Source organism: Peromyscus eremicus, chromosome 2, assembly GCF_949786415.1.
Source record: "Peromyscus eremicus chromosome 2, PerEre_H2_v1, whole genome shotgun sequence".
NCBI lineage: Eukaryota > Metazoa > Chordata > Mammalia > Rodentia > Cricetidae > Peromyscus > Peromyscus eremicus.
In genome coordinates this window covers 53,572,364-53,598,243 of record NC_081417.1, presented here as the reverse complement: position 1 = coordinate 53,598,243, position 25,880 = coordinate 53,572,364, and the positions used below count along the sequence as shown (strand labels likewise).

The 25,880-nt window shown below is 39.1% G+C and overlaps 1 protein-coding gene across 2 annotated transcripts in view; it reads right to left on the bottom strand.

The window, feature by feature from the left end:
* Window positions 1-25,880, bottom strand: part of Map3k7 (mitogen-activated protein kinase kinase kinase 7) — a 63,400-nt gene that overhangs the window by 9,331 nt on the left and 28,189 nt on the right. Inside the window, exons 10-14 of one of the 2 annotated variants that reach the window (XM_059254072.1) lie at window positions 24,893-25,023; window positions 24,219-24,348; window positions 21,710-21,790; window positions 11,242-11,306; window positions 2,909-3,014 (exon numbers count right to left, since the gene is read on the bottom strand). In XM_059254072.1, the coding sequence (XP_059110055.1) occupies window positions 2,909-3,014; window positions 11,242-11,306; window positions 21,710-21,790; window positions 24,219-24,348; window positions 24,893-25,023 (513 nt within the window). The remainder of the gene's footprint in view (window positions 1-2,908; window positions 3,015-11,241; window positions 11,307-21,709; window positions 21,791-24,218; window positions 24,349-24,892; window positions 25,024-25,880) is intronic. The other variant, XM_059254073.1, reaches the window with a different exon arrangement.

Genomic DNA, 25,880 nt, shown 5'->3' with positions numbered 1-25,880 from the left:
TGCTCTCTCAGGAGAGACGATCCCACCCCTCACAACAGGGGAGGAAGAACCGACCCTGAGGCCTTGGGCCTAGGAGGGCTGACTTTGCCCCCTTGTCTGAGGCAGGTGGCCCCAGTGGCTCAGATTGACCAGCTCAGCTACTACCCAGGCCCACAGCTGGGCCCTGGGTTGGCCCACCCTAACATCTACCCCATCTAGGACCTGTTGGAGCTTGTGAAGGGACTGGTCCCGTGGAACAACACCCTCAGGATTTCCATGACTCGGGGTAGCCACAAGATCCCAAAAGAGCTCCAGTGAGGATCCAGTGATGACAGTGTAGCAGAAACCAGAGGCCTTGAACCATACCAGTGATTCATTGCAATGAACATTTGCTAATATAGCTGATTGGACAAAAGGGTATACTGTGTGATACAGCAAGGCTCCTAATGCCACCAGGATGAATGAAGAGGTAGTACTGTTTGCTTGCTTGCTTTGTTTAGATCTTTTAAATGTTCTTTTGTGGGGCTGTACTGCAGAGGTAGAAGAGGATATGGAGGGATCGGTAGGGAGTGGAATTGGGGTGCATGATATGAAACTCCCAGAGAATCAATAAAGAAGTTAAATTAAAAACAAAACAAAAAACCAAACAAAAACCCAGAGGCTGACATTCAGGAAACAACACCAACAATTGACAAAAGGGATTTCATGAAATTATAAAGCTTCTTCACAGGAAAAAGAAAGTTAAGCTGGGTGTAGTGGCCTTTAATCCCAGCACTTGTGAGGCAGAGGCAGGCAGATCTCTGTGAGTTTGAAGCCAGCCAGGTCTACATAGCAAGTTTTGAGGACAGCCAGTGACACACTCTGAGATCCTGGCCCTATCACAAAACAACCAACCAACCCACAAACCAAACAACCAACCACCAATGAGTTAAGTGAACAGAGTCTATAGAGTGGGAGAAAAGTCTCTGATGGCTGTATGCATGACAGAAGATTAATATTTAGAATATACAAAAGAAAAAAACACTCAAGAAATCAAGCACTCAGCCAAACAACTCAGTACATAAGCTAATAAGTAGAGAGTTCTCAAAAGACGAAACACAAATGGCTGATAAACACATGAGAAAATGACCTGGTTAAAGCCCAGGGCTGATTAGGTTATAGGTCCTAGAAGGGAACCTAATGTTATCTTGCTAAATTAACATGTTGTCAAGGTGGCTTCTAAATATTTATGTTTACATCTATAGGTTAGTGGTGCTCTCAGCCTCGGCCAGAGAAGTTGCAGTGGTTAATGCAGAGACTCATTACTGGTTCACGTGTTAAGTTCTAAATGGGACAGCTGTATCAACAGCCCCAAGGCTCAGCACATCACAGAGGAGGAGGAAAGACTCTAAGAACCAGAGGATCTGAAGGAGTGCTGTGAAATGCTGTCTGATGGACAGGACGTGGGCATCACACTCATGAACCCAAAGCAGCTGTGGCTACCTGCACAGGACCAAGGCAGTCAACATACCAGCATGACTGGGAAGAGGCTCAGGAGGCCCACCCTTAGCTAAGCAATTGATGGCTGCCTGGGGAAGGAGAGCCACAAGCGTTTTTCTTGGAGGGGTGTGGCTGTTGGTAGGTTGCCCATGCTTGGTGGATGATCCAAACCCACGGGTTATCCGAAGAAGCATTCACTGGATTCAGTGGGACATAAAAAAGAAGACACAAATGTGGAAGGGGGACATGTTGGGAAGTGGGTCCAAGGGGGTAGGATAATGGTGCTGGGGATGGGTAAGATACATTGTGTACATTCATGAAATTGTCGAAGAATAAAAGATATTCCCATGGGGGGAAAAATCCGAAAAATGCTCAATCTCACTAGCCATTGTTGGGGGGTGGGGAAAGCAAATGAGAACTTACCTGCAATCTCAACTCATCTGGCAGAACGGCACCTTATATACACTGCTGGTAGAAATGTAAACTTGTCCGGCCATCATAAAATCAATGTACAAGTTCCTTAAAGCACTAAAAGCAGAGATACCACTTGACCCAGATATACACTCCTGGGTATTTTCCCAAAGGACTTAAGTTCAACAAATTCCAGCAAAACTTACACATCCATGCTTACTGCAGCACTAATTCCTAAGAGCTGAGTTACAGAACTCATGGGATATCCAACAACAGAGGAGAAAGAAAATGTGGTATGTATACACAACAGTGTTCAGTATGTCCTTTGAAGGAAAATGGAGGCAACTGGAAACAAACTGAACTGGTCTAAGAAAAGCAGTTTACATTTTCTCTCATTTGTGTCTTTAGATGACATGGAAGTAGAAGAGAACTGGCCAGAGGGAATGAAGAGGACTAGCAGGAAGGAGGGGGTGAAAGAGAGAGGGTATGGGTACAGAGGTCTGCTCAGCACGCAGTATGTACTTACGTGAAAATGTCCTTAGACAACACAGACTCATGAACAAGGAATACACACAATGGAAATTAAACACAAAACTGAGAGAGTTTGGGAGGCATTGGAGTAGGGGGTGGGTATGTTCATGTATGAAATACCAAATAATGTATAATAAAAAGTAGAAATGGAGATAAAGATGATGGTTATTTTTTTTTTTTTACCATTCTAGGAATTTTAATTACTGGAAAGATCCAACAGGAAGGATCATGATAAAAAAATCACAGAGTTAAGTACAAGGACACATGATGTTTTCTAACTGGAAAAACCTATTTTCAACATATATGTTTAGTATTTGGGAAAAAAATATACACAGGGTAAGGCAGTCAGCCTCTGCCATAATATTCCAAAGGAAATTTGAAAAGTTATTACCAATAGTGGATTTTATAAACATGAAAATTTAAATAATTATATCATGCTTGTTTTTGTAAGAATAATGCCTCTCAATTCACTCAATTTCATATTACAATGAGAAACTAAACTGGTCACCTGTGGAGTCATCGGGGGTCCATGGATGACTGCGAGCTGGCTTCTCTGAGGTTGGTCCTGAGGTAGTGATCATTCTGACACTAGGACTGGACGACCTACTGCTCACCTGGAGGAAGGGATAGAAGGAGGAAAAAGTGTCATTTTTTTTTTAAAAGAATGACAAGACACATTTTCATTTCTAGTGAAAGGCAAAAAGATTTTCATTTTTATTTATAGAGGCCCCGAGACTCCTGAAAATGGAATTCTAAGTAATATAATCAATGTATATCAAATTCTCAAGTCAATATATGTTGAATTTGTACAAGACATCTCTTCAACACTTACAAGGCTTGGACGAGAAAAGTAGAAATGAAGCCCACAAAGCCAAAGGGAGCTGGGGAGTGCTTAAGCTGCCAGTGAGAGGACTCCAACCTAGATCTAGCCCTTGATTGCTGTGCCGAGAGGAACTAGTAATAAGTCCTAGTAAGGAACTGGTAATAAGTCCTTGTAGGATGAGATGCCTGGAGAAAGCCCTGCTTGAAGCTGAGGCAGGGAATGCTTTGTTCTCTGGGAAAGAGAAAACTAATAAACAATAAAAAATCTCCTGACAAAGGCAGGTGGCAGACACCTATAATCAGCACTTGGAGGCAGAGGCAGGAGGATCATGAGAAGGGAAGAACAGTGCCCCCTGTACATCCAGAAACCATTTCTAGAATTAATGGAAGACAGAATTGTGCAAATGTACATGAAAAGTATGAGAAATGAGACAAACCCACACACCAAGTTCACAATGCTCATATACAGTCAAATTCCAGAAAATAGAATGACCTGCAGAGGGAAAAGGGCAGCTATCGGTGAAGCTTCCCTAAGTCAACAGATCTGAACTTAGAAATGCTTTGAAACCTGAACCTGAGTGCTCACAAGATGTCACAGGTAGACACACTGTACCTAACTAACACCCCCTGTGCCAGGTACACTGAAACAATCAAATAAAATTACCTGCATGCATGCTTATCGTACAGGGAAAACAAATGGGTGACAAATTCAGACCTGGGCCTCATTACCAAGGTGTCCCCATCAGATACATTCAAGTACTTCAAAATCTGAAAAGAAAACCCTCAACTGGAAACCCAACTGGTTTCATGCGTTTCAGAACAAACATTCAAAATACATTCACAAAATATGAGCTACAGCCACAAAGGAAGCCGGAAAAGTGGATTTCCAGCTACACAGTGCTGGCAGAATTACTAACAGCCCAGCGTAAATGAAGAATTAGATCAGAACAGCATCTGCAGATGATGAAAACTGAACTGACCATCCACAGACTCTTATGATAGGAATTTCTAAGAAGAAACCCCACTTAACAAGAAACTTTTCCTTGACAAAAGGGCCAGGATACAATTAACTTGAAGAAAATTCTGACAGAAAAAGGTGCTAGTCTACATAAATTGAAAACCATAAGTGAAGGAAACAGTAATTAATTCACAGAACTACCAAACAACACAGCAAAATAATCTACAAAATAATAAAACCCAAATAAGCAAGAACATTGTTGTTAAAATGCCTTTGTTGTTCAGAAAGAGCAGAGGTATTAAGCAGGCTGGATATACACGTTAAAATCTCAAAGGTACTCACTAAAAGTCGTAAAATTTAACTCTTAACCCAGAAAAACAAATGTGATGAGAAACAAGAAATGTACCTATTAAACTTTAAAGAAGGCAAGAAGATAAAAGAGGAGTCTCAAATAAGATGGAGCAAATTTACAAGTAAAAGTAATCAATATAAACTACAATATTATAGCTCAAAATGAAACAAAGCAAAACCCCTAAGCACAGGGCTGGAAGACAGCATGGGGGTTAACTGCTTCCTGTCTTCCAGAGGACTGCTTTCAGAGTTTGGATAACAGTTCTGAGGAGGCTCACAACTCCAGCCCCAGGGGATCTGAGGCCTACTGTGGTCTTTTTGGGGACCCGTATATGTAGCATGCATATGCATGTACATATATACAGACACACATAAGTGAAAAAAAATAAAGCCCCAACTAAATTAAAGGCCTGCACCACCACCACCGCCCGGCTTTTCTTTCTTTTTCTTTTTTTTAAGATTTATTTTATGCATAAGTACTCTATCTGCATATACACCTTTATGCCAGAAGAGGGCATCAGATCCCACTAGAGATGGTTGTGAGCCACCATGTGGTTGCTGGGAATTGAACTCATGACCTCTGGAAGATCAGTCAGTGCTCTCAACTGCTGAGCCATCTCTCCAGCCCTAAATGTGATTCTTAAGAGACACACCTAATTCACTGGCAAGATGACTTGTGGGTAAGAGCACTTACTGCTCTTCTAGAGTACTCAAGTTAGGTTCCCAGTACCTACACCAGGCAGCTCACATGTGCCTATAGCTCCAGCTCCAGGAGATCTAATACCCCTTGCCTCTTCAGGCAACTGCATTCTTATGCACATCCACACTTCCCATTAAAAAATAAATAAATAAAAATAAAAACAAAAAAATGTGAAAAATTAGAAAAATACTAAGTTAAATAGAAAACACAAACCAGGTAAAAAGCACTCAAAATAAAATATCTATATTAATATTAGAGAATATACTTTAGGGCCAAATTAAGAAAAAGCAATAATGTACTGTGTTCTAAGGCAGGGGAATCTTGAGGATGTAAGAACGGAAAGTAATCCTCCCCCTGAAGTCCAGCCAAAGCCTCTCACAAGCAGAGAAGCAAAGGTCCAAAGACAATCAGCAGTGTAAGGCCCTTCTCTCTCCCCTGCCACCGATCTTGAGAGTAACCAAATGGTATACAGGGCTAATGCTAAGACAACTGTGCCTCTCCCTCATGCACACCTGAGGATGTCTTACTCTGGCATTCTGAGACATACTCAGGCTGCTTTCTTCTGAGAGCTTCTCATTCTCTTAACCCTATGCTTAAGCCTACATTAAAGACATCTTAAAGTCTCCAACACTACTTTATTACATTTGCTAGTCCTACAATGTTTCCAGTATCAGAACTACCAATCCTGGTCTGGCCCAAGCTGATGTCCCTGTCTACTCAGAGTTGGAGCTTCTGCTCTGCCATTTTTAGTGTCACAGCTTTAAATAAGTCCCAAGACACAAGAGTCAAATGAGGGTCCCTTAAGGGTCTTGACAAAAGAACAACGTTCATTAAGTGGTGGCTGTGAGGGAGTAGAAAGCACAGGATGAGACCATGCGGCGGTGTGCAGCACTAACAAGTCCTTCCCTAGCTCAAAACCATGTCTATAAGGCATCTAACTGGCTGGGTGCTATCATGGGGATTCCAACACACACCTGCCACTTAGAATTTTGGTTATATTTATAGTAAGTTCCGACATAAACTTGGGCTTTATATTATTATCAAAGATTCCTCAACACTTTAACTTCAAGGACAGAGAAAAAACTAGTAAAGGAAATCTAAAGTTCTCAAAAACAACATTAACAGTACTTTTTAAGAGTATGTGAAAAAATACATGGCATAAATAAAATTAGGTATGATTTGACATTAAAAATTATTTTGTGCTAACCTATGTTACAGCTCACAATTAGGGAAAACGCTGTATTACAGAATCTGCTTTTCAAATCTTGCTGGTAGAATGCTGATGGCCCTAAATGCTAATTATTATAGTTCATTTGGGTTGCTTCTTCCTGAGACATTTCCAGGTTACCCTCTTCTGACATAAAGTAAAGTTCAGAGATGCAGAGCAACAATGGACAGAAATGCCATATGGCCACCCGAAGCAGCAAAAGAATGCAAGCCAATGTAAACTCTAGGGGTGAACTGCCAGCAAGAGACGTGGACCATAACTGGCCTTTGACCAGAATCTTATCTCTGTATTTATGAAATGGCATGGGGAGTGATTTTACAGACAAAAAACAAATCTTAGGTTTTTATGTCTCATCAAGTAGACAGGAAAATAATTCCATTAAGTCAATAACTTGCATGTTTGGTGCTATGAGACACATCCCTTCAGAACCTTAGTTACTGCAGTCACAGAAGCACAAAACAGAGACGCAGTACAGTTTGGGTCATAGACTTTAAAGCAGAAATCTAAGTGTCAGTGTGGACTTAAGACAGGCACTTCCTTCCTCTAAGGCAGTCCCAGGTACCCAGAACAGTTACTGAAATGCTCTCCAATCTGTACAATTCCAGCCTGCAATTTGCATCATTACAGCGTTTTGTTTTGTGAGACAGCATCTCAATATATAGTACACACTAGCCTTGAACTCAAAAGGACATCAGGAGCTTTTATCCACTGACACCTGCCCCCATTCCCCCCCCCCGACACAGAGATAATAGAATGCAAGATTGAACAGATTTCCCAGTACTATTTTCATTTCACATCTGGATAGCAAGAATCCTACAGTGAGGACAAAGAAGAGTATTACCAAGAGCTCTGTATAGAGGAAGGCTATAACACAGATCAGCATCTACTGTGTGTCTGTACTCCATTCCATAGGAACCCCATATAGTGGGTGTTACAGTGCACAGCTGCATAAAGACTGCTGAAGCTCAGGACAATTAAGGAGCATTCCAGAATGCTCATATTGTGTCTAATTCTCTAGACAATGGTAACTGCATCCCTATGGAATGGCAAACGTATACTGGATGGAATCCTCAAAGGGATGCGTAGATCTACTTTACAGTACATCATTTTAGTGAAACAGGAAGGTTCACCTAAGTGTTTAAAAAGTAAATGTGTTTTTGTTGTTGTTATTTTGTTTTGTTTTTTGAGATAGTTGGTCTCAAATTCATTATGTAGCAGAATGATGATCTTGAATGCCTGATCCTCCTGATACTTCCACTTCCCAAGAGCTGGATTATAGGCATCCATCACCACATCTAGTTCTCCACGTGCTGATGACAAAGTCCAGGATATTATACATCCTAGGTAAGCACTTTGCCAGCTTATCTACCTCACTACTCCTGTAATGCAAGACAGAATGAAAAAAGTTGATAGTGTGCCACTGAATCAGACTTGCACTCAAAACCTCTTCTTAGCAGGGTGCTGAAAACATGAAGGAAGAGAGACTTAGGTTTGGTTTCTAATTCTCAGGTGACCCCAACTGCAAAAAAAGTATCCAGTACCTAGGGTTAAGATACAGGTAAAGTCTATTAAGTGTCTGCCTGGCACCAAAGCCAGTGCATAACAAATGGCAGCTATTATCAGTAGTGGTTCTCCAACTGTAAGAAAGTCCATCAGGTAAGTATGGTCTGCTTTAAAAAGTCCTTTAGGGGGACTGGAGATGTAGCTCTCTTGGTAGTGTTTGCCTAGCACACAGAATGTCCTGGGTTTGGTCCTCAATACCACATAGACAGGAGTAGTGGTTGACACCTGTAAGCTGAGCACTTGGGAGGTAGAGGCAGGAAGATAAGTACGTCAAAATCACCTTTGCCACATGGTTTGAGGCCAGCCAGGGATATATATTAGACCTCCTCTGAAAGTCTGGGGGCAGAAAAGGCTTCACCAAGACTGGGCATTTTTGGTACTATCTGTCTCCAGCCAATGACTGCTAAGAACACACTGGTGGAAGAAAGTTGGGTTTACTATTGTGGTGATGGAAGGTTCTCTATGGGGCACCACAGAGCATCTCTTTAAGAATGCTTTAGAAAGAAACTTATAGAACTGTGACTCCGTGGTTGGTTGATTTGGGGAGGACAGAATCTTCTCTCCTTTGGCTGCTGCCAGCAGGGGAAATTCTACAGAGAGGCAGACAGGAGAGAGCTGCATTTGGTAAAGCAGGTGGAGAAGGGCAATGATTTCTTTGTTTGGGGTGGCAGGGACCCTCCTACACTGAAGTGGATTTGCTTTGTCTTATTTCCCAGGGTCTGAGCAATCTTTTTGATATAGCTAGTAAAGAGCTGCTTTTTTTCTTTCCCAAACACACTAGGAGGCCAGATACATTTTGAGTGCTTCCTAAGCTTCCCAAATTAACTACAAACCATGTACACTGCAAGCTGTGAAGAAATGGTTTTGTATACATTTACACTGTTATATGTAATTAAAAAGTTTGCTTTGCTATTACTCTCAATAGAAAGGGAAGTACCAAAAAACCCAAAAGTCCTACATTTTAATTTACAGGTGAAAAGTAATTTCACTGAGATTACTTCTCAAGTCACAAGCCCAAGTACACACAACTCATCAGTTCACTTTTTTTCTGTGAGATGTAATGCTAAGCTTCACCATCAACTATTCCTTTTCATGAAAATCGTACTACATAGGTCTGCTTTTTTGTCAGGCTCTTTACCGATTTCAGTGTCTAGAAACAAACCTAAAAATAAAACTAAAAGCAGAAGTTGTACCCCCTGCCCCCACCTCCCCACCATGTACATCAGCCAATCACTTCATTAAATTTGGGAAAAAGCACACTGTCAAGTTATGGAAACCCATGCTGTGGGAATGCTCCCTCCTACATAATCAATGCTGTTTTCATGAGGAGTTACATGGATTCAACCCAATGGTCATGCAGACACTTTCCTGGGGAAATGCATTCATAGTATACTATGACTATTCTCTGTCACTCTTATCCCAAAGTGAATATAATGTACTGTAAGGTTATAATAATACTTTGGTAATTTTTAAAGAGGATGAGTTTAAAACACTAGTTATACCAACTATTTTAGAGACAAATCAAATGCTCTTTTCTCCCGTATCTTCTGAAATGGTGTATGATAATTCATGCCAGTGACTGTCCCTCGGCCAGTCTGACTCGGTCCCTAGGTTTTACTACTTGAAGGCATTGTGCATTAAAGGGTTAATAGCCACAGGTCTAAGCTAAGTGTGACCAGTGGAGAGATGATCAAGGCGTGGTACTGGGAGTGTTCAGACCGAAGCTCTCACATTAGCAGCTACTCTGTGTTGTAGAGTAAGAGAACACTGGGTTAGGGTTCAAATAACTGGAATATTGATGGTAAGAGTAAACACAGCTTAAAAGCTTGTGCCTATCAAGTCTATGGACTCAAAGCAAATACCAGATGTTAAATAGGCTGATTAAAGCCTTTAAACATCAGTGAGGGAAATCAAAAGTTCTAGGGTATCATAAAAACCAATAAACTAGAAAAACACCACTACTGAATGAGTGAGAAAAGGTTTAAATTCATTAATGACTCTAAAAAATTAATAACTTATATATCTGTACTATATTTTAAGATTACATAAATATATGTGTGTATGCAGTATGAGTTGTCATAAAATATTACCAGATTTAAATAAAGTCAAAGACATTAATCACTTTATCAAGACTTTTTTTTTCTTTTCTTTTTGAGACATGGTTGCTCTCTGTAGTATTGACTGTCTTAGAACTCACTATGTAGACCAGGCTGGCCTCAAACTAACAGACATCCATTTGCCTCTGCCTCTCAGGTACTGGGATTAAAGGTGTGTAACACAATGCCCAGACTATCAAGGTATTTTTAAGTTAAATAGAGAGCTAGAAACATTCTAACTTTTATTAGAAACTACAAAATAAACCATTAATTCTTGTAAAAAATGAATAAAAGTTTCTAAGATGAAAAGTATTAGTGTATATTTCCTCAAAGTAAATTACATTGATACTTTACATGTATACATGAACCATGTAATAATTTTATCATTTTATATGAATACTATACTCACATGAAAACAAAACAACAAAATACCTCATACTTAGTCCTTACTCATTTTAGAAAACATGATAAAATGTATGTCAAGTGTATTGAGTAACAGAAAAAAAAAACTTAATTACTTAGTTACTTTTATATACCCGATTAATTAGAACTCTACAGTAGAGTCAATATGGCTTGAATTATAGCATTTTCTGGACGATTTACAAAGAAGCTATGATAAAGAGTTGGGGGAATTCAGAAGAACATTGAAAAAACAAACAATAAAATCTGTAATGACTAGAACAGAAGTTTCCTGGAGTTTGGCCATCTGCTTAGTAGTATTTTCAAAGGATATTTAAGAAAAATATGATGTCAGTGGATACATCAAATTAAAAGATGTTACCATTCTCCAGGTGGCCCTGGGAGTAGCATATTAGGGAAATATTTATTTCTTTCATTAGTAAAAAGTATTCACTTTAGAGGACAAAGATAAAGATGCATTATTAAGTTCTATAACAGAATACTTTCTTAAAACATATGAGAAACACATGGTGCCCTGCTGAACAACATGTTTTCTCACACAGTTCAAAGTGAATTAGGAACATCAGAGCTTCTAAGTTCAGTGGCAATAAACTTCTCGACCACATTTTCAGGTCAACTAATTTACAGAGGATATTATGGTTCATTCTTGATCTCTGCTTATTATAGTTCTCCACAGACAGATAATTTGAATGTTAAGTCTTACCTGACCAGGTTCTGTCCCAGTAACAGTCAAGTCTTGGATGGATCTACGCCTTGGTTGCCCGTTGCCTTTAAACAAAACAACAACAAAGTAAAACTGCAATCTATTCACACAAGTGAGAAGGGTGTAACTGCTGCAGAGGAAGTGCAATCTGCTGCTCCTGGGATCTACATAACACGTTCGCAGGAAAAAGAATGAGTAAAGTTATTGTTAAAACAAACCTACCCAAAAACTGAGAAAGAAAGAGAGAGAAAGAACTATAGTGTATTAACTCAAAATTTGCTGGCCCACATCAGAGTATGTCCTAATACAGTGACACTCCTCCCACACAAACAGCAGCTGATCTGTCTTCCACCATCTTCTGTCATGTGTTTAAATAGATGAATGCTTGGGGGCTGGGGCTGATGACGGCATCTATTTCAAGGGCCTTACGTTACAGTTTTCACAGCAAGACAGCTAGCAGGTTGCAAGACACGTTTGGCTGTAGCTGGCAGCAACGCCAAAGAGGATGCTTAGGTTTAAATTATTGCCCAAGTCACATTGAATCCCATTAGTCTTTGTCAGAATGCAGTAATTCATCATTAGTGAGTAACAGCTCAGTTTCCTCTTGGAGAGGAACAATGGTCATTCTATGCTCAAATAAATGCTTGTTGAGATGGGCTATAATGAACAACCTGCTTTAGAAACATCTGTATTAGCAACTATTTTTAACTCAATAAAAAAGAATTCTACAAATAAGCCTTCAGAAGAACAGATGGACTTAAACAACAGCTTCACTCAGCACCTTTACTTGGGAGTAGGGTTGTTTATACAGTGTCTTTTAACATGAGAGATCAGCTGTTAAAAAGGAAACACTAAAATACTACGAGAAACAGCTGGCATAATAGTTACAACTCCTTTGAGCCCAAAGCTGTACCATATAACTCTGCAACTAGCAGGCAGCACTCAGGACACATGCTCTAACAGCTCTGTTCTGATGAGCAGATAAATCATTTACATTTTTCACACTTCACGATCTCAGATATAAAAAATTGTATCTAAAACCAATCAGTACCACTTAGCATCTTAATCCAGGTGATCTCATTATTGTTTGACATATAAACTAAATGGACTTTGAATAGAATTAAGAATGTTTAATGAAATAATACAAGTAGTGAATATAAAACTGAAATGTATAGTCACTCTTGTAAGTATAGCTCGTAACTTTTCCCATTTTAGACTGTTTTAAAATTCTTTGCATACTCTGAATTCAAACTTACTTCAAGTTTCAACTTATTCTGAAATGTCCCAACTTTTCATTACAAAGTAAAACAACAAACTGCATTTCTTAAATCAGACACTTTCATGAATGCTTTTAACTATTTTTGTTTCCCCAAACAAAAAGGATACTACTATGACTAATGAGCAATTTTAGGCACATTTCATTCAACACCCTCATTCTAAAATTAGCACAGATGAGACAGACTGTAAAAGTGTCTGGAACTCTCTTTTCAGATCAGCAACATTTACAAATCTGAGGAACTCCAGCATATGTGTATACACCATGACATCGCCATCATAGTTTCACCAAATATGAGTTCAAGTCTAGCTGAGGGACAGAAAGAAAGGGGAAGAGAAACTTTAAGGAAATAGGGTAAAGAAGAGCTGACAGTTAACAAATGCCATCAAATGAGAATTTTCATGCTATAGCATGAGTGGAAGCAAGCAGTATTAGGCAATTCATTTTAATGAGCACAACTATGGCAAACCACCTGGCAAACAGCTCAGACAAAGCAAAAGAGGATTGCAATCAACAAATACTTGTTGCTCCAATATTAAGTTTAAAAGCCATAATTTAGAAATATGAATGTAAATAACTCAAGCTCCTAGTACTGCAAATGAAAATCACTGGGTGTGTTCTTAGAAAATTTGAATTCTCCATTTTTTGCACTGCATACTAATCTAGAAATGTACTCATTTAACACTTCAAATACATCTTACTGTGTATATGTGTGCGTATGTACTCTTGCTACAGCAGGGCTGTGGAGGTTGGAAGACAACGTGTGAGAAGCAGTTCTCTCCTTCCTGCCTGTCAGTCCCGGAGATCATACTCAAACTGTCAGCTTTGGCAGCAAGTTCCCTTACTTGCTGAGCCATCTCCATTTCCCACTTTTTGAAGTTACTTGATATGTGCACACCTGCATTCCATACGGTCTAGTAAACGAAAAAGCAGAAAACCCTAGGGCATTATGATATAAGTAAGAACCAGAAGTCCACACATGACACTCCAGCATTGACAGTGTAAAAATCCTTGACCTTCTGCCAGGCATGGTGGCACATGCCTTTAATCCCAGCACTTGGGAGGTAGAGGCAAGAGGATCTCTGAGTTCAAGGTCAGTTTGGTCTACATTGGGAGTTTAGGACAGCCAGGACTCTGTAGAGAGACCTTGTCTTAAAAAAGAAAAAAAAAAAAATCCTGATTGTCTACAATTTGTAAGAGAAAAATGAGAGTTTTAAGAATGGTTTGTCTAAGATCTCACTGCCAGCTCATGCTATACACTCTCCTCCAGGCCCCAAGGCAAAAAGGGGAGACAAGAACATTAGAAAGCTGCTGTCACAGCTCAGTTCTTCAAGCGTGTCACAGATACAATCTAACTCCTCAAAAAGGCTGCTCTTTTAACTATAGTTGAGTTCCTAAGCAAGTGTTTAAGTCATTTCAGAACAAGTCCAGAGATTACTAAACTGAGGTCTCACACAGTCTACCACTTTGTTTTCTCATATGGTCTAAATCAGTCCACAGCTTTCTCCACCAATGCCTTAAACTTTCAAAGTACATGCAGACTCTTCACGTAAAAGCAAACTATTATTGTGGAGACTTCTCTAGTCTAAATTGCTGAAAAATCAGAGATCTGTAAGTTCTAAATAAAAATTGTTCTCATGCATAAAATAGGATTGAAAACATTGTATAACATTATATACATAAGTATTAAATTACTGCTTAGTGGTAAACTGAAGGAGTAATTTAAAAATGTGTGCTCATTAGATTGCCACAAATCTCTTACTCTTAGTAATTTCAATAAATTGTGTCTCTTTTCTTAGGATACCAGTTTGGCTTTTCAAAGCAATTATTAAATGACTGATGAGTTTTGCTTTTGAATTAGCTTTTTTAGATTAGAATTTGAAGTCCACCCCGCTTTTCTTTCTTTCTTTTTAAAATAAATTTTATTTCGTTTAGACAGAGTTTCACTATGTAGCCCCCCCTGGCTGATTTGAACTCTGAGAGATCCACAGGCCTCTGTCTCCTGAGTGCTGGGACTAAAGACAAGGGCCAATATACTTAAATGTTACTTTAGTTTTTAGATTATAAAATGTGACCCTGGTAATCTAAAATTTGGTGGAGAGAGTTGCTGAATATTTACAGTAAAGTTAGATTAACTTCTCTATGTAACTAATCACAAACACCAAATTCCATAGGAAGTGAACAGGAGTATCTTAACGCAGTCCCCAATCACAGGTTTACAATTGTTAATGAGACTACCTGCGATAGGTAGGGACTTTTCAACTGTAGAAAAGCTTAAATCTCCCATTATACTGTCTTGTATTATATTACAAATGGGAAATGTGCAATACTTTGTATAATTCTAGTTGAAGAAGTATTTACAGACATTAGTGTCTACTAGTTCTTGAAGCAAGCACAGCAATGTCTGGTGTCTCTCAGGACTGCCTCTGCCTCCAGGGCATGGCACTCTAAAGAGCCCTCCCACTGGTCACTATGCCTGGCAATACCTAAGCTGGAGGAGAGCGAGAAACCCAAGTAAATGTCTGCCTGTTTCACCTTTCTCTTCATCATACTCTTGCTATAAAAGTAAATATACAGCACAGCCAATGTCTTATAAAAGTGAAAGTGAGTATTTATTTTTTTGACAGCTAATAGACCTAAATGTGGCTAACAGATCTAAAACTTACAGACTTAAGGTTTGTTTCTAACTTCAAAAACAATACTATAAACAATATATCAGATAATTCAAGGTCTTCAGGGAATTGTAAAAAATATTTTATATACATCAGTTAAGAAGGCTCAAAAATATTATTATGCAAAGAAAATACCTAAGATGGAATACTATTTTTAGTGAAGGCATTCTATCCCTCTCCATACCAGGCCATATTATCACTGACTTAGAAACCACAAAGGTATAGTAAATCTGCACTGTTATGCCCTCAAATAGGAGTATTTTAAGATATTGCATATCTACAGTGGATCAGAGGCTATTCAAGTGTCTTAAAATGGAATCAAACATTATAATTAAGACAAATATTCTATAATACTTTCTAATTTAGCTTGTTTTCTCAGGATATGTATATATTATAACTATAGTATCAGTATTTATAAGGTGACTTTGTAAGTCAAATTTTGAGTATTTGTTTCATTTTATAGTAGCAATCAAGTTGGTATAAACCATAAATAACTATAATAAACCAAATAAACCATACATACATTTTCGTATTAGAGAAAATGCAGAAGGTTGTTTCAATTATACCATTTGTTTATAGATGTGTGTGTCTAACTGTGATTTTTTTTCCCCAATGGACTTTGAAATGCATTATAATCATGCCTGGTATCCCTGAGTGCTCCAGTCACTCATAAAGTGACTTTAGGGCACATGTGCTCTTCCCTGACTATTGATTTTAGAATTACAAAGCAAGAGCCACAAAAGACCAAGGACAGCACAAATAATCCTGAGCAAAGAGAACAATGCTGGAGGGATGCCCATTCCAGACCTCAAGCTACATCGCAGAGCCACAGTAGTAAAAACAATATGGCATGGGCACAAAGGGAGACAGACCAATAGAACAAAACAGAAGACCCAAACATGAGCACATATAACTGCAGCCATGTAATATTTGACAAACAGGCCCCAAACAGCTCTCTACTTGGGTTTAAGACCTGCTCAACAAGAGGAACACCATGCTTGGTTCTGGAAACCTTGCCCACTACCCACAGCTAGTGAAGTCATGGATCTCGGAGAAAATCCTACAACCACTACTTTGCTAAACCACTGAATCTCCAACTACATTTTAAATATTTGTCCTATGCCCACAGGTAAGTGTAGTTCTTACCTCTTATCAAGGAAATGTCTCTATGCAATGGATAAAGATCATTATAGGAAACTACAACTGGTCAATATGCAGAGCTGCAGAGCCTAGTCCCAAATGATACGTCTACAACACAACTTCTACACCTAAGCCTAAAGGAGCATTTCATAAGATAGGGAAGAAAGATTGTAAAAACCAGAGGAACAGGGAATTTGCTCTGAGACTGTCTCCTAGAAATGTCAGAAGACTCTCCAGCTACACTACATGCATGAAGTCTCACCAACATGACAGCTTAAATATGACCTAAGACAACAGACAATATTAACAGCACAAAGGGAAAGCTCATAAGGTCTCAATCCTTGACCTAAGACAACAACAGACATTATTAACAGCACAAAAGGAAAGTTCATAAGGTCTCAGTCCTAGACAAAAAACTATAGGCAACTAAGGAATGCTGAGGCTGGAGAAACAGTCTTCCCCAGCAAGAGTAGACTAACTGACTACTCAATACCACAAGTATCATTCTACAGATTGAGCACGTTGTATTTATATATTCAGGAACAAATAACACACCACTAGCACCACCACTAACACCAATATTTGAAAAGAAGAGGCTGTGAATTTGAACTGGCAAGGAGGGGATATATGGGAGGATTTGAAGGAAGGAAAAGGAGAGAAATGATGTGGTGGCATTATAATCTCAAGAAATAAAAAACTTATTTAAAAACAATTCTGAACAAAATTTGCTTTCTAAACTACTCAGACTCTCATTCTCCATTTTAAACCAGGGAAGGCTGTTGCTCCTTTTATGTAACTTTTAGGTATTTTGCCTATTCATCTTCAACAAATGATGATTTTGAAGAAATGTACAAGTTAGATATTTTAACATCAGCTGAAAGAGATGACCTCCCACTGCCAGGATAGTTTTGCAAACATAATCCCATCTGGGCATCTGAGAAGGGGAAAGGGGAGAGACGAACCAGATCGAAACTTGGGGCAGCAGCCATGTCAAGATGGAGCAAAGATCTCCTTTCTAGGCACTGGCCATCAGAAACTCATTGAAGTAGATGATGAACCTAAGTTTCGCATTTTCTAGGAGATGTGCACGGTCACAGAAGTAGCTGCTGATGCTCTGGGTGAAGAAGGGTTATGCGGTCTGCATTAGTGGTGGGAATGACAAAGTTCTCCCCTGACGAAGCAAAGTGTCTTGACCCATGTCAGAGTGTGCCTGCTGTTGAGTAAAGCACATTCTTGTTATAGACCAAGGAGGACTGGAAAGAGGAAAAACACAGATCTGTTCACGGATATGTTCATGGATATGCCTTGTGGATACCAATCTCTGTGTTCTCAACTTGGTTACCGTAAAAAAGGGAGAGAAGGATATTCCTGGTCTGTAGAACTAATGTGCCTGGTGGATGGGGACCAAAAGAACTAGCAGAATCTAAAAGCTTTTCAATCTCTCTAAAGAAGATGACGTCTGTCAAAATGCTGTCATACAGCCTTAAACAAAGAAGGCAAGAATCCTAGGACCAAAGCACCCTAGACTCAACATCCTGTTACTCTATTTGTGCTGCAACACAGACGCTGATGCACTGCTCTGAAGAAACAGTGCACTAAGAAAAACAAAGAGGAGGCTGCAGAATATGCTAAACTTTTGGCCCAGAGAATGAAGGAAGCTAAAGGAAACACCAGGAACAGATTGCCAAGAGACATAGGCTGTCTTCACTGAGAGCTTCTGAGTCCAGTCAAAAGTAAGTCTTTAAGGGTAACAAGTAAACTATCAGACCTCGAAGAAAAAAGTTAAAACTTGGGGGTAAAGCCAAGTTCAAGATCTATCTTACCTTCTTTATTAAAGAAGTAGAAGGAAAAACAACCAGAAAACTTAAAGCAATCCAATAATACCTCACCCATTTCTGTTTCTTCAAACAAAAGAATCTATTGCAAGTCACTGGAAGCTAGACAGTGGTGACACACACTTTCCCCAGCACTCCAAAGACAGAAGCAGGCGAATCTCTTGAGTTCCAGGCCAGCCTGGTCTACAGAGCAAGTTCCAGGACAGCCAGAGCTACACAGAGAAACTCCACGTCTTAAAAAACCAAACCAAAAACCAAACAAACAAACAAACAAACCAAAAACCAAAAAAAAAGTCACCGGCTGTAAAGGAGACAGGATCATGCTTTCAAAACTCAAGTGTCAAGGGAAGGCACATAAGAAAAACCCACTGCTTCTTCTAATAGCCCATTTCAATTCATCAGTGCACAATGTAACAAGCAAATGTATTAAGCAGTTAGAGTATGAATGTCCTAAGTATGGGTGAGAACCTTCTTATCTGTACTGACACTGCCTAGGGAAAGCAGGCAGCACCTCAAAAGAAATGCATAAGCAGTAAAATGTCACCAGCACTCCATTGATGAGCAGCTCTTAGTGGTGTCCTACTTGGTATAAGAACAAGACTTAGCTACAGCTCCCTCTGCAGGGCAGGGGACAGCGGAAAATAGAAGGGAGGGTTACTATGCCAAAATTTGCCAACAAATCAGCCCTAGGAATGAGACAAGGTATGGAACTTGTACACTCTCACAGTGTATGAAACAAAAACAAAACACAGCATCTCCCCAGGACTTCCCGGCTTCAGCACTGCTAACCTTTCAGACTAGCTCTTCCCAGCAGGCTGTCTAGGGCTACACAGGTTAGGTGCAGCTAACCTCTGGCCATCGCACAACACTAGCTCTTGCCTATCTAGATAACTACTATGTTTCTTCTTTCTTCCCCATTATTTTGTCTGCCCTTTAGACTTAGAAACCTAACTTCAGGTTAAGTTGCTACTTGTCTAAATTTTCTGATTTTGTAATGTGTTCAAGGATAATACAGTTCTATGTAAACTTAAATGATGCAATTTTTGGGGCACTATATTATACCTATCAGTATGGAAATAAAATAATCACAAATACTTTGTTAATTTCTAAAGAAGCCATCAATCAATAAAAATTGCTACATGAGAGATGAGTTAACAATATCTGAAGTGGTGACAATGTTAAAAAATAGAATATCACTTTGAATATTAAAGAAAATTAATTTTATATAGACAAAATAGCCCATAAAACTATAATCTGTGTTTTTGGGACCTGAGTTTCTAGCTATGAGAGATACTCAATGACTTACTCATCTAATAACCTATTTATTAAACAGTATGTTGAGTGCGGAAAGTACTAAGTACTATGGAGACAGTTACTACAGACAGAATCAATAACAATTAACAAATACATAGTCCTTATCCCTTAGTTTTGAGTTCAGACAGAAAAAATTAGGTGTTCAACTACAGTTGAAACACAACACTAAATAAGTACTATCATGGGCAAAAGTACAGAATGCCAAAGAATCCATCCAAATCACACATGTGAAAAATATCAACTCTATAAAAAGTCATGAGATGAAGGAAAATCTTTAGTTTATTGAACACAGGGAGAAATGACAATTTTTATAAAAATCTACCTTTATTTTACTTATCTTGTCCTGTGTGTGTACACCTTCATGTGTGGAGAACAGACAACAACCTTTGGAAGTCTGTTCTTCCACCATATGGGTCCTAGGAATTGATCTTAGGTCATTAGGCTGAACCAGAAGTGCCTTGACCTGCTAAGTCACCTCAATGGCCCAAATGATCATTTTAAGAAATTATGCCATTTAAGTTCGTTTAAAAATGGTGGCTTTTAACATTTGGCTTCTGTTTCTGTTTAAAATGATGCTGTGTTTTGATTGTGCTCCGAAGCTTTGAAGCACTACTTGGCATCTCCTTCCTTCCTTGGAGGTCTCACCATTTAAGCATAACAGATTTGATAAAGTGTTGGTAAGGTGAGGTCTTGCTTGTCTCCACTAGGTCATCTTCACATGAATCCAGTGGTTATAAGGTTTTGTTTTAGGGGTACTCTTTCATTTTTTTAATAACGGTTTTTAGCTGATGTTCATGAGAGAATGAATCCTTAGAACTGTGCCACTAGGTGAAAGGAAATCCTATCTAAGAGTGTGTTTTTTTACGGAGCTTGTCATACCATCCACTGGGCCCTCTGCTGGAAAAGTAGAGTCAAGTCTCAAATAATGCCTTTTGATTGTATCCTCTAGTATTATAGGTGTAGGACAGCACTGTATCATACCTCTGTGAATGTAAAATAGCTTGTACCTGCTTTATGATACAGAGTAGTGACTGGGCTTTATCAGAGCTGTTTTTTAATGATGTTGCTCAGAATTTTTTCTTTCCAGATGATGATTGAGAAACTAATTAAAAAAAAAAAAATAGTGTCAGGTACCACAAGAGTAACAGGACTGTGCCGTTTTCTGGGGTTTTGTTTTTTTTAACTTTTTTTCTTTCTTTCTTTTTGTTTTTTAAATGGAGTGTGCTGGATGTCTCTACAATTTTGTTCAAGTGACTGCAGAACCTGGAAAAGCTGTTGCTGCTATTGATGCACAACATACTGCTATTATTGGTCTTTGTATATAAATATAACTATATATATACATATATATAATTTGATTTTTGGAAACTAGCTGTGTTGTCAACTTTGGAAAAAGTATCACAGTTTACCGTGTTGAGTTGGCATTGTACAGAAATTAACAGCCATATTGGTCTAGAAATGTTGAACTTAATTTTTTTTTTCCATTTGTACAGGGGTAACACACTGTATTAAATATAAGGTCTTATCTATGTGGGTTTGATTACAAAAACTAATAAAGTATTCTCTAAATGAAAAAAAAATGGTGGCTTTTATTCATCTACGAAAGGCCCACTATAAGATATAAAAGCATTTACCAACTGACACACTGAAGCATCATATATGAATAGGATATAAAACATAGTCTGTGTACCTTCCTCTTAACATACTAGCAGCAGAACTAACAGTTGTCCCAGTAGTTTTGTTTCTGGCAAGGTACTCTATAAATGGCAAGCCTTGCCTGGTTTCAACTCTCTGCTCTCTCCAGGTTAGGAGGATGCTGTGCGGCAGCTTTCTTCTTCCAGCTGCATGTCCACCGGCTCCCCAAAGACACAGCTGGACAAGGAGGAAGGGAGCCAAGGACAGCCAGAGTTTCAAGCAGCCGTAGCCTCTTTCTGCTATAACTTCTACTCTCCCGTCCTACAGAAGACTAGGTAAACATGGGGGTGGTGTTCTCCCTTATGTGAAGAATGTTACTTCCTTTTTACTTGACTCTTGTTACTAGAGATGTGAAATTACATTTGCAAGTTGGTTTCAGTGTGGCAGTATACAGTTTTCTACTGGTCTCCCTGGGTACTGTATGTGAGGTATCTATTTTCAGATTATATGAAAATTGGAGCAAGAAGCATTTATAAGTACCAGGATCATTAATCCAGTTCCACAGCTGTTACACCAACACAGGTGGTCTATGATACCTGATATGACGATCTCAGGGACATCCAGAATGTTGCCAAATGAAGCGGTTTTACGGTGGCCCCGTTTAGGCTTGGAATAGGCTGAAAAAACACACATGTACAGTATACATGCAAACAACCACAAACAGTAACACAGGAAATGACTGCAAAACAGAACAGTTCTGAAATAGTCATGTTAATTACATCTCATGCAGAATGGCATGCAGAACTATCTAACTTTTCATCCATGCTTAGGAAGGTGCCGTTAAAGAGCAAAAATCAGTCTAGGAAGTTTTACACAATGGTTTTAATTAGCAGGAAAAAAAAAAAAACCAAAAAAAAAAAAAAAAAACCAAACCACCCAACAACAAATACAGACAGACAAAGCTGCAGGACAATGGAGAAGCTAAATGTCCAATGTGTTCTTAGAAACAGTCTACCTAAGTAAAATCAATGCCATGAGGTGAAGGTAGAACGATGGAGGGAGGAAGGAGAGTGGAGTCAGTAGGTCAGCTGCCAGATTTGTGCTAATGACACAAACGGGAACAGATAGCTCTTTAAATTAGGTGTTTCTCGGAATGTGCTATAAATTAAAATTCTGTGATTAAACAAGTTATCAAATCAAAGCATAAAAATGTATGTTTCTCTAAGTACTTCTACATTATTTCTAATACACTGAACATTAATAGCTTTCAAGTTTAAGGTATATAGTTGTTAAATATGAAGGCTGTCAAAAGCTGGAATATGAACCTTTCAAAGTAAAGACAATTCATTATAAAATTCAAATTATTTAAAATTCAAAGAATGTATTGTCCTATATTTAGGTAGAGAGGACAAAGTAATTTATTTGTATATGATTATCCTTGAACTGGAAAAAATTCATTCCTTTAATATGTACTTACAAACCTGTAACTGACTAGAAAAATAGACTTAGCAAAAGCATAAACTATTACCCTAACATTACTTTGCCTTTTAGGGCAGAATCAATATTGTGTGTCTATTTTGAATGACACCCGTGAAGTGGAAAGGTTTTCCAAAAGTGTTGGGGATATGTCTCTGTCCACAGAGACAACTGTGCTTCATGGGGGCCAGTAGATGGCCACTGACTTCTTCTTAGCTTGACATTTTCTGACGATTTACCTGGGGCAGAGACAGCTAGTTCCCTGCTAATCTCTAGTCTTTCCTTTTCCTTAGTAATGGACCCTAACTCTGCTAATGCAGCAATGTCAGATATGGATGCAGATCCCTTCTACTAGAGAGACGGACAGGCCACCTGACCATGTCACTCCGGCTACTGGCATGTATGTACAAGTTGTCAAAATGTCAACAACAGCTTTCGTTCTTGTGCTATCTCTTCTTTCATGCCATCAGAATTGTGGAAGTGATGGCGTGAACTGTAACAGCCATTTTGGACCACAAGGTAACCTTGAGAACGGAGTTAAACAATACAGACTGTGACATGGAGACACAGAAAACCAGCTGCCTAATGACCATGGGACATGTCTAGACTTGTCTATGTGTGATCAGAGCTTATGTGTTCAGACACCGTTAATTTCAGATATTCTTTCCTGTCTAGAGGCTTTTAGTGCAGATCGATAAACTCAGTGATTGTGATTAGTTTGGACAAATACAGTACAGTTCATCTGGATGCCACTTTCTACAAAAAGAACATACACAATCAGATTATTTTACTTAGAAAACAACTAAGTTTAAAAAATAAAAAAGTCTGTATCTATAATTAAATGATATGCAGATAGACCAAAATATCCTCTGAGGAGAATTTGTAAGATTTTGTTGTTATTTGTTAACACTTCCACATTCTCCAATACAATGTTTATTTTTATAACTCATTCTTCTCTAACCTTGAAGAATCAGAAACAACAAAATAAGACCCAACTAAATGGACACCACTAAAATGGAACCTGGTTAGAAAAGGTGCTGGTTGACCAGGTGACAAAACACCATTCTTCTTCATTCTGGCCACTTTGTCTATTGTAACATTTTAAGAGGTGACAAAAAGTAATTTAAACACTAGCAAAGCCAATGTTTGATGAAACTACTACTATCTCATTTTATCACCAGATAAGCAAACCAACTAGCTCAGCTATTCTTGCCACTGGCAGGAGAGAGGGACCACAACACAGTTCTGGAGCACAATTTTCTGCCATGATTTTTTGTTTCTGGGCTCAGCATAAAAACAGTGGTAAATTACTCAGTCACTGCAAATATTCTGGTATTGGTAGAATTTCAATTTCTTAGAGCTAGTTTATGTTTGAGGAGAAATATATTTGATACAATCTGTAACTAGGAAGATGTATTTTATAATTCAATTAATTTTTAAGCCATATTTCTCTTATTTAAAATTCAAGCCAAATACACAAATTTACTGTTGGAAGTTTAGAAAACCTACTATAACCCTGCTATGTGTTTAAAAAAGCACACAGAAGAAACAGCCCCTGGTGGCCCCACTGAAAACAACCGAGTACCATGGGAACCACGGGCCTTTCCCTTTGGACCTGCAGCCCTTTACCTGCAGTCGCAATGATCCTCGCTTCTATCTCAGACATGTCAGCACTCATCCTCTTGCCCTCGGAAGTCGGGGGCAAGCTCTCCACACTGCTTCCACGAGAGGCTCCCAAGCTCAGCCGTCCGGATTCACTCTGTTAAAATTATAGGTCAATCTCAATTACTGAATTTCTTTTTATGTAGAGATCCAGGGCAGCCAAAGAGGAAGATGACAGACGGATTTTTATGACTATGGTACTGTTCTGAAAGAGGGAATTTTATACTGAGAGGGAGCTAACAAAGGAGAGCAAGCTCAGATACATGTCGCTCAAAGTAATCAAACCAACAATGGCCACCACACAACCAACCTGAACAGGATAAAATGACAGTCTGATGAGAACTCCTTAACTGGCCCACAGAACCAAACTGTACTTCACACTGTTCCCAGGACTCTTAGCTAGGGATGGATCACATGGAGGAAGGGGCAGGCACTGGCAAGAGCAACAACCAGAAGAAAGGAAAACAGCTTGTCTGGTAACAAATGGCAGCAAAATTTCATGTCTCTCACCATAAGCTCATTTGTCTGGTGCAGGAAGAAAACTTAGGATTGTTAACACACAAGACAAATAATAGACGCCTTTAGTATAACGCTGTGACTACTAGTTAGGTAACCACGAATCTTTACTTTTAATAACAAACCTGTTGCTTCGCCTGATTTTTCAACAGTTTTGACTCTAAGCGTTTAATAGTATCATTTGTGGCAGGGACTTGTTCCATATTAGTGTCACTTTTATTACTGGTATTTGTAGAAGCGATGTCCATGAATGAGCCTAGGAAAGCAGAAACATTTATGACTTAAGGCTGAGAATGATACAAATGCCTCATTCAATAACTGACAAGTTACACATAAAAAAGACTTAAACACCAATGGAGACATCTTTTTTTTTTTTTTTTTTTGGTTTTTCGAGACAGGGTTTCTCTGTGTAGCTTTGCGCCTTTCCTGGAACTCACTTGGTAGCCCAGGCTGGCCTCGAACTCACAGAGATCCGCCTGGCTCTGCCTCCCGAGTGCTGGGATTAAAGGCGTGCGCCACCACCGCCCGGCCCAATGGAGACATCTTAAACAAGCCCATTGTAAATAAAGGTTACAGACAACACAATAAAGAACCATCAGTCTTCCAAACAGATGAGACTAATGTAAGGGTTCACCTGAAGTAGAGCTAAGGGTTCACTAGCTGAGATGGGGAGACCAGAGGATGAATGAGTTTGGAGGACATACTCAGAACTCCAGTTTGGAAAGCCTTATTTGAGTCCCTACTAGAACTCATGTTCTGGATCTATGAGGGTGGAATTCAGGTATAAGATGAAACAAACATTCTTTCTCATCTGGTCCCAGGCACTTCAGGAGCCACAGGTCACCGTGCAGACATGGCCAAGTCCAAGAACCACACCACAAATAAGAAATTCCCCAAACGGCATAGGAAGGCATCAAGAAACCCAGTTACAAAGATACTAATGTCTTAAGGATTGACTTCAAGCTCCTCAGGAACATACACTTTGCCAAAAAGCGCAACCAGAAAGGCTGAAAAAGATGCAGACAAATAAAGCGAAGATGAGTGCACATGCAGAGGTCATTAAGGCCCTTGTAAAGCCCAAGGTGGTTAAGCCCAAGGTGCCAAAGGGCACCA